Here is a 16,108-nt window from a genome sequence, read left to right on the forward strand (position 1 = left end):
TGGTGTACGTGAAAAGTACATTCAACTACAGTTTGCTACTTTAAAATAAGAATTTCAAGGATATTTTTGCTTGCCAACTTGCCCCAAAACCATGGCAATGAGAAATGCAGCAGACCTATGTGTCACCTAATATTTTTCTTCACTTCATTTTCACTCAGTGTTTCATTTCGTGAAAAGTAAGCAAATGAAGGCAGATTTGAACTACAGTTTTACATGGAGTGGAAAAAATAACTGACGTGTGGTGATTAGGATATATATTATGACCACAAATGGGGAGGAATGGCAATAGCCTATTTTAAAGAAACAGACTATAGTAAGGGGAAGATCAATGGTTTAAATCTTTGTAAAAATAGGTTTTTTTTGTTTTGTTTTTGTTTTTGTTTTGTTTTGTTGTTTCTTGTTTCAAACTACCTAATGTCTTTGACACACAAACTAAAATGTAGTGGCAGATAATGCTTCACCCACAGATTTGGTTAACTGGTTCTTCTGCTTTACTCATTATCCTTTAAGTGCAGAAAAATACATTATCCTTTAAGTGCAGAAAAATACAATTATTGCATTCAATCAAACAAGCTCTTATGGAGTAGAGACTTAGCACTTCCATCTAGCAAAAATAGGAGATTTATGGTTTTAATCTTTTTAGGGTACAGCTAATTTTTCATACTTTCGGCTCGCAAACACCTATAAATTTGTTTGTACATATTTACACAAACAGACAGGATCATACAATAAGTTATAAATAAATTAAAGTCAATAATGATGGGATTTGTTGATGAACTTTACATGTCTTCTAATATTAGTAAAAAACCGTAAACTTGTAGAGACATTAGGTAATTTTTTAAAGCAGGAGAGATGAAAAATGAGCAATGCCGTCACCAGGACTCGAACCATGGACTTCTCCAATACGCGTCAAACATGGTGACCACTACACCCCGAAGGCATGCTAAGAAGGTGGCAGGAATACTTTATATACTCCTCTTTTAAAGGGTTCCTGGGGATTAGGGGCCCTAATCATCAAATCCTGGTGGTGGAGAATTATCATCCACCATCTTTTAGCTCAAGCGGCACTGTAGAGACATTAGGAATTTTTTGATGCAGGAGAAGTGAAAAATGAGCAATGCCCTCACTGGGACTCAAACCACGGACCTTTCAAATATGCGTCGAGCGTGCTGACCCCTACACCATGAAGACATGCTAAGAAGGAGAGAGAAATACCTTATAAACCTAAATGGATTTTCAAAAAATCTTATAATCAAGAAGTCATAAATGGAAATATTATTTAAAAACCATACTTTTATGTATCAATGGTTCATTAAAATGAGTAGTTGATTTTTTAGGAAGCACTTAGTATTGTTTTAGAGAGAAAGTTTTCAAGTTTAAGAGTATTTTCCTTTCATTGGTTTGTGATGGCAGCATATTATGACTACTCCTTGATGTCAGCCATTAATCAAGTAAGGAGAAACTTTTTATGTGCTTAAATATGTAAAAATTAATTTAGTTACTGTTGTGCAGGGTCCTTTTTCTAGCACAATGTAAATGAAAACCTGCCTCGGTGTTGGAATCAGCCATTCAGACCAGAAATGGCTATAGCATGTTGTCCACTAAGATATTTGAATTTAATAGAGTGCAACTACTACTTGTGGGGATTTGTCAACTGAGATTTTATAGCACCTCTTCCCACTGGTCCAGATGATCTTAAACAATGCATCACAACAGTTACTGCAACTGTTGACAAGGATATGCCAAGATGTATCTGGGAAGACATTGGCAAACACATTGATTACTGTTATGTTTCAAGAAGGTCATAAATAGAAAATTTGTAACTTAACCATGTTAACTAAAGGATATTCTTCTAACAGTTAAGTATTTCAGTCATGCTATGAAAGCGCCTGCTTTGGCAAAAATTTTGAAAGTATTTCTTTCTTTTAGGAGAATTCTTTCATTCTTAATCCCTCATAATCAACACTTACTGATATGATGGTTTGAAAATATTAATATCAGCAGTCATAAAAAGATAAATGGGCATTAATTAGATATGGTTTGTTATGTACTGGGTACTTATGGTTATGTACATCTATTGGATACTCATGATAATATATTTGATCATGTATCAAGAATATGATTCATTTATTATCATTATTTAATGACAGGACTGAATGTAAGAAATATATATATCCTAATTTTCTTACTGTAACTACTATAAAAACAGATGTCTTAAAGTGGTACGCTATTGAAATACCTATATATACAATAGTAAAATCAAAGATTTTTTTCATCCCTAGAAAGAGATGTTTTGATTATTAAGAGTTGTTTCTTAATAAGTACACGTCAAGACAAAGCAAAAAATATAATAAAAAAAGGCTGTGGCTTCTACCAATATTAGTGCAAGGATTATACAACACTTGTTGCATAACTTTAACTGCCAACACCCAGCCTAAATGTTATCGTTTACCTCACAACAAAGTGCTGTGTACCCTCTTCTGGATTAAAGGAAACCTGAAAGAGTAGAAATGATTAGCCTGGTCTAACAAGTTACATTTCCAACTAATTTGGGCAGATGGAAGACATACTAGTGGAAAAAAACTTATAAAATAATGGATCTAAGAAATCAGTAAAAGACTACATAGGCTGGATATGTCTCAGTAGTAATATAAGAGCATATTTCCTCTCACATATAAACAATATAAGATTTGTTCAACTAGCATAAATTAGGACTCTCTTACATCTCCAATCTTTTCTGAATAGTGAATGCTACATTAACATCTTTCCAGTACTGTACTCAATAATGATACATACATGTTTCTTATTATGGGTGAAGAAAAATAATATGCACTCGCAGCTGCACATAATGGTTGTAGAATATTAATCTCAGAGCCCCAAAGAGCCTGCCTGATGATCAGATCTTGACATAATCAAATAGATCTGGGATGCCATGCAATATTTTGTTCAAAGAAAAAAAATGCACCCCTTATGAAGATTAATTCTCTGAAAAACAAAGTCAATAATCTACAAACTTACTCAGATAGTTGTCCAGTCTAATTTCTGCAGTTTATATGCCCTATCTTATTTCTACTGTTCTAAAGTAAAGGGATGGACCTATCAGGTAGGTATTCCAATTAGTATTGCAATTGTATAGCTGAGTCTTTCTATTTTTTGAAGCTCACCATGCCGTATAATACTGCATAGCCTAATAAGTGTTGCCATTCCATGAAGTACAAAAGCTTTCATTTATCATCCATATGATGTAGCAATTTATCTGATATTTAAGTTTGTGATCTCAAATTAAATCTTTTAAATAAAATCTATACATCATTTAACTAGCAAGCATAGCACTTTGAAATGACAGAGATGAAATCTGATGAATATGTAAGGAAGGTAATACAAAACTTCCCAGCCATATTCAAAGTCTCCGACATCCATTGAAATGCAAAACAGAACAATGTTATGATGAAAGACAACACCTTGACAGTTGGTCAGTTCTAAATGCTTTTCTTTGATTTTTCCTTTTAAACCTGTGATTCAGAAACAGTGTTTTTCTGAATTTGTCTGGTTTGGCAGCAGAAATTCACAGTAAACAAATCCTTTACTCTCATCGTAGACAGAGCATTACATTTTTGGTTGAAGCCTAATAATAATGCTACTAAAGAAGGTTCTTTTGGATAATTCCTTGATACTTTTCTTTGCAGCATTACTATGTAGTAGACACTTTTCCTCTTCAGCAAAGAACCATTTAAAGAAAGGAGCTGCTTTATTTCTTTTCAGAAAAGAATCAAAAGCCAAAATTCAAGCAACCGTACTCTGCTCTGTTAAAGTTATGGGGCACTCACACACAGGGCCGATGCTAGACTTTTCACTGCCCAGTGCAATCTTTGCGACTTCTGCTGTCTGATTTCTTTCTAAATTCTATTACTATATCTAAATTCTATAGCTTGATGTGACTCCACTAGTTGCACCAGCTCTGCTCCATACATCACAGCAACTTACAAACACAGTCTTTTTCAAATGATTATGTACTGTACATTTTGGAATAGTTCACAAGCTGTATTACATGGATTTTCAGCAACAGCTTTTTCTAATACACCTTGTTTACAAAGGATGATTATTCGCAGCAGGCATCACATTCAAGGTTGAAATTTCCACACTTCTCAAACCACCTTCGAACTGTGTTATCAGTACTTCATCCATACAAAGCACAAATTTTATGCACAATCTGCATAGCACTTTTTTATTTTAAAATAAAATAACATTAAATTATAAATATGAATTTTTGAGTTCCCCTCTCTTAGCACTTTAATAAAACAAAAATTATGCAATAATATATGCTACAACAATGCAGTGGGAGCATAAAAAACAGCATTTAAACATCCGTTTCGATGAAGGTCTTTTGCTATCAGCAGTAACAAAATAAGTAGAAGAAATAGATTATAGTATATTTAAGGCTGCCTCTTGGATTATCGCTAAGTTGCTGCTTCATTTATAGTAATCTGAGTAGTTGAATGTTATGGAAACCGTATTATGATGTAATCAGTTGTGTGATAGCAGTGAATTTGAATGATGGAAAAAGATTTGGAAGGATTTGTTTGTGTGTTGCATGTTTAGGAAGTATGCTGGTTATTTTGTGGTACAATTTGGAACGAAAGAGAAAAAAGAATTAATTGACTGGTGTGTAAATGAAGGTTTAGTAGTCATTATAAGTATCCTGTTTGTACGAAGGAAATGAGTATGGTCAAACGTCGAAGAATACTGGCACTACAGAGGATATTTTTTTGAACTTATGTGGCAATACCAGTATACAGATTCTAGTTCAGATAATTTTATGAAGTTTTTGGATGCTGTTAAGGAATTTTGTTTCGCTGAAGATATGGAAATTTCTAAATAAAGTAAGTGGATATTTCTTTTGTGTAGTGTTCAGATAAATTTCCTTTTTTATATTATTTCATTGTTTGATTTAAAATGTAATTTATTGAGATTATTTTTTGTTTGGCTCTAGTGTAGAATTGGCTGCTCCTTTGACTTTTTAAGTGAAAATAGATCGATGTGTATGTGGACAAATAAAAGGAGTGTGCAATGCCAAGTTTTTGCACTTCTCTCATGTTTTTTTAAGTGAAAATAGGTCGATGTGCACATGATATCAAGTTTGTGCAATTCTTTGGCTTGTTATTTTGGCTTTGTGAAGCAGAGATTTTTTGCGCAAAAATCACCACTACAGAAAGCCAAAATAGCAAGTCAAAGAATTACACAAACTCCGGTCGTGTTCATATACTGGCAAAAATCACCAATTTTTATCAAGGGGCACCCGTAAATATATTTTTTACCAAAGAAAACACTAGGTGCTGAGAAACTGCAGAACTTTCTGGATGATTCTATATACAGTCAAAAGTTGTTAATTCGGACACCCATAATCTGGAATGATCTATAATCTGGACCTCAAAGCTACAAACTTTCTGCGCATGCGTCGCATTGACACATGCGCATAGGCGTTTACGTGTGAGCGTAAGACCTTTACGGCTGCGAATATGCTTGTGCGCATGCTCATAAAACGTTTACGCATGCGCGTTTAATGTATAACGGACGGTGTAAGCTAAGCTAAAATTATCTAATTCAGTTAATGTTGCAGATTGCGTTGTTCCTTAATCTTCGAATTGGATCCAGCTTATTATTTTTTGCAGACTGTTAGAGCAATTTTATAAAAGTAAGCTTAAACTTTCGATTATATCAAATAGAATTTCCGATATATATTTGTTAATATGTAAAGGATCTAAAGCGAAAGTATGTTTCGAAATTCGAAATCTGTTTATCAATTTCACGCTGCTCGGCGGGGGGAACGCCGCGGCGCGCAATGAATTGGAAGTTGATCTGTCAGCACTATCCTTATCTTCAGGGCAGATGTTTTTATTTTATTTGGCTTATAATTCCTTACCAAATGTAGTATTTCATCCCGATGTGCTCCGTCTTTGATATGATTTAAAACAAGTTCCTCGTCATTATAATTCGCTTCCAATAGTGAAGAAAGTGACAGAGGTTATTGAAAACGAAAAAATTTCGATTGACAAATTAGTCAGTATTCTCGACACAGCAATTATAGGACTTGAACAGCAGAACTTTGTAACTGAACAAGAAATTATGTCTGTTTAATAGAATTAAAGAGAAAGTATTATCACATGAAACGAAGCAACTTAAACAACTTACATTGAAAGAAATGTTTAATAAAGTAAACAAATAAATATTAAGCTTTTTCTTTTTGTAAATTTTGATACCCTTTAGATCATACTTGTTCTTTATTTCATAAATTACGGTTTCATATTTTTAATTTTGTAATTTCTGCATGCCATCTTACCAGATTTAAACTGATGATCTATAATCCGGAAAAATCGATAATCCGGAATCGAAGTCCCGATGAGTCCGGATTAACGACTTTTGACTGTATATACACCTTCTTAATAACTGCTTTGAAACACAAACTCAGATTTATGATAACTTTGTGGCAGAGATCCCCCTACCAATTCTCAGAAATTACATCCTAATGGCTGCTTGGATATATACTGCATTTGCTGTTTTCTTTCGGCACACTTTCTGCTTCAGATATCAAAGACATCATGAGAATCAACATCAGCGCAGTGTGGTGTCCCCGCTGAACTGCCCGAATGTTTTGACAAAATATTACATGGAGCTTAAAATGTTCATACAAGAAATTCAGACATTTTTTGGATTTGGAATTATGAAATTTCTGCATAAATATTTTGAGTTCCTCTGATGTTTCCTGGCCAGTTTATGTGGATACTCCATAGTCCTGATATTAAACGCAGAGATTTCTTTTTCTGAGGTTATATAAACAAAACATCTACTAGCAGAAATCAGCAGCAGTGCAACTGTAGGTGATGATAATGACTTTCTTCTGGAAATTCATAGTAGATTTGCATCTGAAAGTTACCATAAATCTGAAGGCCTATCCTGAAAAGGTTATATCCTTAAAAGATGGATATATAGAACTACTCCTGTTTGCTGGTTAGCTATGTACATTCTAGTGATTACTTTAGTACAAATTTTCAGTAAACCTTTTTTCCATTTACATATTACCCCGTCAATTGAGAAACTGTCACCATGCAGCTTATTTAACACTAAATATTACAGAATAAGCATGCTGTAACAACATACTCATAACATCTGTGTTTTCAGTACTCTTCTGTTATCAAGACTGGATTTAGAAATGTATGTATATATTCCCATGTGTATGTATGTCCGATGTGTGTGTACATACACACATACATATATACATGCACACAATACATACACTTCTGAACCCAGTCCCGATAACAGAACAGTACCGCATTTTCGTTTGATATAATCCCAACTGATTCTCAATAAGCCACCTTTTGTTTTTATAAACAAGGATTATAAATTAACTGTTATTGTTGCATTTTTTCTTCTTCATTTTGAAAAAAAGTTATAGTTTGATACCTGCTTTTTCTAGATCAAGCAGTGGATTACTTTTGAAGTTGTTTGATCTTAACATCAAAAAATTGTATATTAATGGACATGATATGGCCAGCTGAATACAACCAACAAAACAGTAATAGACTGGAAGAATTAGTTATGGAAAGTTTGTACTCATAGCATTCATTCTAAATACGGCTCAAGGTGAAATCACAAAATCGAACGAATAGTGCAAATTGATGAAAGCCTTTTTATGAAGTACAAAATTAAAGTGGGCAAAATTCAGATTGTTTATTAAATAAAGAGGCATCAGTTTCTTCAGAATGCTGCAGGAACACAACTTTCACGGGATCTCTGCCAGCTTTCAGAGTCGTTGCGATTATATGTAAATTTGAAAGCTATTCAATAGGTTTATACCAATGAAATACTCTTCGAATCATAAAAATGATTAAACAATCTGAGATAATAACTGGCAATAACAAATCACCCAATATGTATCGATGATTTCAACTCACACAAAGCATCCACTGTCTTGTATAGTCTGCATTATACAGATAAGTTAATGTTCCAAAGAAATAACATGAAATGGAATACAATTATCAACATACTAAAGCCTAAAATTTTGTTTATAATCATAAAAGCCGTCCAGCCAGGATAGTGGTTAACGATGCTGACTGCCGTACTAAAGGACTCAGGTTCGAATCCCGGAGAAGGCAAGGATGCTTGTAAATGTAGTGTCTGTGTGGCATGGGGGGACTGTAAATATACGACGAGCTGAAAGTCCTCTTGAGAGGGTGGTGGCAAGAGAAGAGGGGTGGGAGATCTTCGGACCCATCCCTTTGGGGTGCTCTCCATCAAAATTGGGGACGGAACTGAAGAGTCATACTGCCATGTGCATGGTGCCCAAGGGTCTTGCTAATGACAGGTGCAATCTTGACTCCTTGCCACAATGAATTTCATGGGCTTGCTCTGATTTCAGAGACCTGATCTGATTTTACTGTCGATCAGGTGGGATAAGTCACAACAAGAGGTACTCTTCTATTATCGGGACTGAATTCAGAAACGCATGCATGCATGCACGTGCTTATGTATGTATGCATGTATATATGTACATATGTTCATGTGTATATATGTGCATATATTATGTTTGTACACACACACACATATATACATACATTTTTGAGTCGGGTTCAGATAACAGAGTACCAAACAATCATAAAGTATTTTTTAACTTTCAGTTATGCACTAGGCAAATAATACTGATACATTCCAATCAATAAAAAGTGTTTTATTATATATCTACTTTAATAATGCATTTTGTAAAAGGCCATATACACAGTACTGTCAGATACTGCTACAGGTTATCACATACTGTACTGGATGATCAGCTGTAATTGTGATGTAGCAGTTTCCATTTAGAAGATACACACTAATTATTCTTTAAATTAATATTTTATTACCTTTTACAGCTTCTTTACTCATTGGTAATAAAAATTTTTCTCCCAGTTAATAAGTTTACATAACATAGTATGAAAAACAAATTCTCTATACACTATTTTATAACAAGGTAAGACACAGCCTACAATGATCATTATTAAAAATGCTTTGTTGTAACATACTGTGACTGAAATATAACATTACATGTCTGTATCAGCAATAATTACATCATTTTCTGAGAATTTATGAAAATTATCAAGTTCATACATTATTAAAAATACAGAAACTATTATATAAATTAAAAAAAATATATATATAAATCTGTTGCTTATCCTGACAGATCTTCCACACAAAACAAAATCAAGACTTTAAATTAACTCCCACGTTTCTAAAATATGTTCTCCTAGCAAAAAAAGTTGCCGACCCCTGCCCTAAACAACTTCAAAATTAAGTTCTATTTTACACAGAAAGGTATATATATATATATAAATTAGAAGCGTGAAATTTAAAGTGTCCAATAAAAATAGAACAAATGCTTAAAAATTCTACACGCTTCACCATTATGTTTATCATAAACATAACTTAAGTAAATCTGATGAAGTAAAATTAGCTTTAATGTAAATCATAAAAAGTATACGTAAGCTTAAATCAAACTTGAATTTCATACTTACGAAAATTTCATAATAAAACAGTTAAATAAAAATTTACACGGATAAGGCTATAAGATGTAATTGTTCTGAAGTAACAATTTTCTGACTTTAATACCAGATTGAAATGATTCATTTTTGTGCATTACCAACACTATCAATGCACTACTGCCAAGTCTAGCAGACGACGTAAACAAACTGAGGGATGAGACATATTGTATAACTGACCTGTAAAGGTCGTCACAATTTAAAAGAACTTACCTTCATTAAAAATGAAGGGAATAAATGCACACACCTCACTGAAGGTAAGATACACAGAAATAATTTTTTGTTGCCTAAAAGTCTTACAGTCACTGAGTTAAACCTTGTTAACGAAGAGAAACCCATAACTCGCCGGAGCCATGCACGCTGCTCACCTCACTTTTCTGCCGCAGTTGATCTTCTGCTATACCGCTGATTGCCAGATTTAAAAATTTTCATCACTGTGAGTTAAAGTAGAAGTGTAAATGTTAGCATTGCAATTAATGCCATCAGGAATAACACTTAGAGAACTGGTACGGTTTTTTGCTTTTAAAATTGTTACAATGTTTGCTTTAAAGAAAAGTAAAAGAATGCCTCTTTAAAATTAACCACAAGACTACAAATATAAAGATATAACGGTCACTTGTCTTTTTATTATTATTTATTTACCATAGATAGGAAAATTTGGGACTTAAAGATACAACATCTTCCACACAATTGTTTCAGGAATGATGAATTATTCACTCTTAAAGAAAGAGAACGGAAAAGTCATAAAATGAAGCTTTACTTCAATTCGAATGAAGTACTAAGATGGAGGTGTGAAGATGTCACCTGCCGGTAGAAAAAGCATTACGTTCGTAAAATTGGTTTGAAGGATAGAGAATCGGGTTCTTAAAGGCCTGATTCTCTGTCCTTTTAACCAATTCTGTGAAAGTACCATTTCATTATGCATGGTGTTTAGAATTTCACACCATTTCATTTATGCATGGTCTATTTGTCAAGTTCAGTGGAAGCAATGCTTCCACTGAACTTGACAAATCATAAAATTTGATATATTGTTAATATCAACTTGATATGAATCATTGCACTTGTTGATTGGAATAGCTGTAAAAGGAAAGTCTGCATCCACGCATCAATATCTAATAATAATAGTTAAAATAGGAGGCACTGGTAATATTGTCGAGCCTGTTTTCGTGTCGAAAAAACAAGTTGGTCGGATCCTTCCACCGAGTGAGAAACAAGGGAATGTTTTTTGGTTGCTGTGCCTAATCGCTCTGCCCAAGCAGAACATAACTTTAAAAACTTTAAAAATCAGAACATTGTTTAAAGTTATTGAAGAAAATATTTTTGATGGCACTATAATAGACCGTTGGAAAGGGAATAATACTGACGGAAAAAAGGAGGCCAGATTTGAATGTGTCTGTATTAACCTTAATATAATTTTATGGATCACAATAATGGTTGTTATACGCAAACTATTGAAAGGTGCAGTGCAAAATAGTAAAATAAACATTGGCTTGGTGAAAAAACAATGGCCATTTATTTTTCAATAAATGGTACCATAATTGCATGTTTATTTATTAAATTTGGTATATGAGTTCAAGATATGTTTTCTTCTTGAAGATGAAAGCCTGACATTATGCTTTTAAAATATAGAGAGAATTGCTTTAGAAATAGCGCCAGTTTAAGAACGAATTTATAATATGAATTTCTAACGAATTTTAAAATTCTAATTTTTATTTAAAGCTCAAAATTTGCAATGATTTGTTATGTATTTTATGTTTGTATTAGAGAAATACCGTAAATTGACAAATGACGGCCTACATGGGTTTTTTGACTAGACTACATTTCTTGTATTTGCTGTTTTCTCATGCTTGGGCTAATTGGATAAACCCAGCCTCATGAATTTTTTTGTTACGTTCATAAATGTTTTAAATGTTACGTTCATAAATTATACATGTTGCCTAAGAAATAATAAAGCAGAAAATGTTGTTATAAATTTTCAAGGGGGAGGAATTTCTCCAACGAAATTTTTTAACTCAACAAACATAAAATGATCTGCAGTTTTTCAATCACTTTCAATTACTGTTACAAAATGAATAATCACTACATTCTAGATGGACGAAATAATCATTCTTTACCACGGGAGGAATGAATTTCTATATAAAATATAAAGTGTTAGAAAACTTCATAAAGGTAAAAAAATTTTCTAAAGGAAGAAAAAAGAAAAACGTTAATACTGAAGATGATAAAAAAAACGTTCTCGACATAACAACAAAGTATATGATGTTATATCGTATACCCTTCGTGAATGCACTTCAACTTGTTTGTTATTCATCTTTGTGATTAAAAAAATTAAACATAAAAGTACTGATAAAAATTCCTATCTTTAACGTAAATACCAGTATGAGACGAAATAAAATTTTTAATGTTATTTTAAAGCTTAATCACTGTTTCTGCAATAATTTTTCTAACCTAATTTTTGTTTCGATGTAATGAGATATGTATACTAAAATAGTAAATAAATAATATGCTAGATTTTGTAGCTAAAAATTTTAATGCAGATTTATTTATTTCTATTCTTCAGATTACACTGATATTTAAACAAAAACGAAACTAAAAACACAATAGGAAAGAAATGAGTTTAATATAGAAGAGCTGAACACTAAATATGAAATTTATCCTGTGGAGGAGAAAATTATATGCATGATTATAACAAAAAAAAAATCAACTGTTGAAAAATGAAATGTTGAGATATCTAATTATAACGAAAGGTTACCTTAAAAAAAGTTTTTAACAAAGTTAAAAAAAACATGAAGGTAGGAACTTTAGTGCGGGTAGTAATTACCACCCAAGTCTACGATTTACTGCCAACGTTTGGTAGTTTTTCAAAGTCTTCGGCCCAAAAACTTGGTGGCCGCAAGTGCAGAAACAGATCAACCTCATTTCGGACGTCCTGTGCAAAATGGAAGATAGCACTAGCAAGATAAAGCTGCAGGTGTGAAAAAGTGTAGAAGTCCGAAAGCGCGATGTTGAGGCTATATGGTGGGTGTAGCAAAAGATACCATTCGAATCCGTACAGAGTTCGGTGAATGCAAACACATGTGGTCTAGCATTATCTTGATGAAACATTACCTTTTTCTGCCGGAACCCAGTTCGACATTTTTCCTTAATAGCAGCATCAACACGGACTGGCATCTCGCTGTACACCTTCCTGTCGATAGTTTTACCTTTTTTCTAGTTATTCTTTGTGGATATCACCACGGCAATCCCGTCAAATACAAAGCAGGATCTTTTGTTAGTCAAATTGCGCTTTGCGACTCTGCCGACAGGTTTACCGGGCGCAGACCAACTCCCCTTTTCAGCCTGTGTTATTGAAGTAAATCCACTTTTCATCACAAGGGACAATCAGGTCCATATTTTTGTCCTTGCATTGATATTCGATCAGATTAGGGAAGGCCTGAATACGTCTGTCCTTATCTACTTGAGTCAGTTCATGCGAAACCCAGCGATTGAACCTGTAAGTCAAGTTTATGCGATGTATAGAGCGACTAATGGACATGGCACTAATGTATATCTCCTTAGCACTAATGTCTATCTCCTTAGTGGTTGCATATTGATCTTCTTCCACAATTTCTCTCAGGCAGACCTTATCAACATCAGTAGGCCAACCAGAGCCCTCTGCTTCCTGATTGTCATAGTCCTTGTTTTTGAACTTTCGGTACCAAACATTTACAGTGTTATATGATACAACATTTAGTACCTAAAGCTGTACGCATGATTTGGAGACATTCTGTAGCTGACGTTTTGCAACAGAACTGGAAGTAAACGATGGTTCTAATCTGGTAGCGTGATAATTCCATTTCAGACACCTTGTACTTAATGATACCGATACTTTTTTTACAGATTTCACAATACAGTGTTCTTAAGCAAGTCTCTTTATTTCAAATGCTAAAAATAATTTCATAAAATATGATTAAACACGCCAACGGGAACTGTTTGAGCCGACGATATTTCCGAGCGTCACATGGATAAGACCATCATCCCCTGGTTTAATTCAAAACATAGAATCAAATAAGGTAGAGAAAACTGTATTAGAAAGGAGGAATAAAGTGTATGTTTTTAGCAAGATATCGCAAATCTGGTTCTGGAAGTTAGAGAAAAGCATATTAATTTCTGAAGGACCGCTTGAATAGAGAATTCTGCTTGTGCTGTAATCATTACAAAGAAATAAAATTAGAAAAATGAGATGCGCATCGCCAGGAGGAATAAGAGACGTAACAATGATGAACGAGTTGCATCTCTTGCGGTAGAAAGCTACTTATTGTAGCAGAAAAGTTATAAGAAGGAAAAGATCACAGATGTAAATCTGTTTATTTGTGATTCTGATTAATACTGAGATTGAATAAAAGTCTTTGCTATTATTTTGACTCATCATTCGTAACTTACATGACAGAAAATATAGCAATATTCAATAATAATATTAATTTACAGATATTAAGAAACTGATAGTTTAAACTACTACAGAATCGGTATAATTCTTTTTTTTTTTTTTTTCCTTCTGGGAGTCAAAGTTAATCTTTGTTCTGATTTGATAACTTTTTAATTTCCCATTTCTAAGATGCATGTATATACGCAGCATGTTTAAGAAATTCTGAATTTTCAAATGAATTTTTCTATGACCAGTAGATCTTGAAACACTGTGCTCTGCGAAGAATAGAAAATGCTAGTGTAACGATAAAAAGCCGAAAGATTAATTTCTAAAGTTAAAACCGGACCTTGTAGAAGACAGTCAGAGGAGTGAGTAATAAAAAATAAATGAAATAAAAATAAATAAAAGACATCTGAAAGGCTTCTGATTTTAACGATCGCCCAATAGGATTTATTAATGTATTTTCACAGTCTAGCAATCTGCTGTTACACTCGCTTTTGCAAACCCATTTCTTTTTGTTGTTTTTAGCTTTATAATTTAGCATGAGTTTCTTCTATTTAATAAAAATTAAATTCAAGAAATATCATCAAAAGCAAATGACATAAAAAATAAACCTTAAAATGAATAAATTACTTAATAATTAGAGGATAAGATACCAAAGGAAAAAAGTGTGGCAAGTACAGTAGAACTCCAGTTATCCGAATCAATTGGGACGGGGCCTCATTCGGATAATCAAACATTCGGATAATTGGATTTTTTCAGAAGAAAAGGTCTACGTACATTTTAATTAATTATTGTATGTACTGTATGTTGAAAATGGAAGAAAAAACTATTTTTTAAAGAGATTTTAATTAATTAAAACGAAAAGGCAATACTTTTACGTACATGTAGCGTACTGAACAGTATTTACAAATGCTGAAAGTCGTTGCTTGCTGAACGTCTCGGTCAAAGTAGGCTGTTTGACTATCTTCATCCATTTTTGGGCAGCCAAGTCGCGCATCCGCTTGACTGTGAGAAGTTGCTTGTGGTCACACTCGGGCTGACGCTCCATCCACTTCAGTGCAGTTTCAAGTCCGGCAAACGTTTTAATAGCTTGTAAGATTCCTATCTTTTAAGTTACTTTTAAGGAACCTTAAGAACTGATAAGCGAATAATCGTTTTTGTTCAGTAGACAGAGAGCAGATACTCGAGAAGAGTTAACTACCCTTTATTATTCCAAATAAAGTTCACAGAAGACTCCTTCTTGGAGTTTACAATAAAGCCTCCACTCGGGCTTGAACTCAGAAAACTAAGAAATAAAACTTAGCTAATGTTTACTAAAAAGAGATAGAAGCTATCAAGATTCTATCAGAGTTGGTCCCTTAACGCTAGCTAACGGCGAAGCTATCAAGGGCCTAAAGTACGGCCGAGCGTAAAAGTAGCTTTAGAGAGAGTATAGCCAAAAGGCTAACGCGCGCTGCATAGAATCTCTGGCTCTCTAACGAAGTCAATAGAACTTACAGTTAAATACTATTTCTCCCCATTTGCATTTGACCTCGATTCTGATAATACGTTCTGGCCGAAAGTTGTAAGCTGAAATTGAGAGGACAAGAAAGTAACTTAATAACTTACATTAACTGTTAGATAAATTAAAATAAACCTTACAAGCTAATGGTCCCGTGTCTGCTTCAACTTCGACACTAAGGTCATCTTCTTCTTCAACAATTTTTCTCTCACACTTTCAATAAGTTCATCATTTAGATTTTGAAACCCAGGTTTTGACGAACCATCCATTCTGCTGTATCCTCAGCATTAACTTCTGAACATCAAGGAATTTGCGAAAGAATGTTTCTGAATTCCTCAAGTGACACGTCATCCTCATCTTCCCCTGTGTGTTTCCTCTCCCTTTTTCTTAAATTCTAAAAGAGATTCGGATAATCAGCGATTCGGATAGTTAGATATTTGAGTTATGCTGTATTTTAAACAGTATTCTTTGAGCTCAGATGAAATTACTCTCTAATTTTAGCTTCTAATGCATTTAAAGTGTTCTTCTTGACGAATAGGCCTTAAAAACTGCGCATTCTAAACAGATCGCATTTTTACATGGGTATTTTCTTCTTCAGCTATTCAATTTATTTTCGACATATTTTTCTCTTCC

The 16,108-nt window shown here is 33.6% G+C and overlaps 1 protein-coding gene across 2 annotated transcripts in view; it reads right to left on the reverse strand.

Annotated features, from left to right (window-relative positions):
- Positions 1-9,970, reverse strand: part of qless (decaprenyl diphosphate synthase subunit 1 qless) — an 83,097-nt gene extending 73,127 nt beyond the window's left edge. Inside the window, exon 1 of one of the 2 annotated variants that reach the window (XM_035361362.2) lies at positions 9,780-9,970. In XM_035361362.2, the coding sequence (XP_035217253.1) occupies positions 9,780-9,905 (126 nt within the window). In that variant the 5' untranslated portion in view covers positions 9,906-9,970. The remainder of the gene's footprint in view (positions 1-9,779) is intronic. The other variant, XM_035361363.2, reaches the window with a different exon arrangement.
- Positions 9,971-16,108: the final 6,138 nt, after the last annotated feature.

This window comes from Stegodyphus dumicola, chromosome 12 (genome assembly GCF_044657685.1).
Source record: "Stegodyphus dumicola isolate Sdum_Otavi_A_Nest chromosome 12, ASM4465768v1".
Lineage (NCBI taxonomy): Eukaryota > Metazoa > Arthropoda > Arachnida > Araneae > Eresidae > Stegodyphus > Stegodyphus dumicola.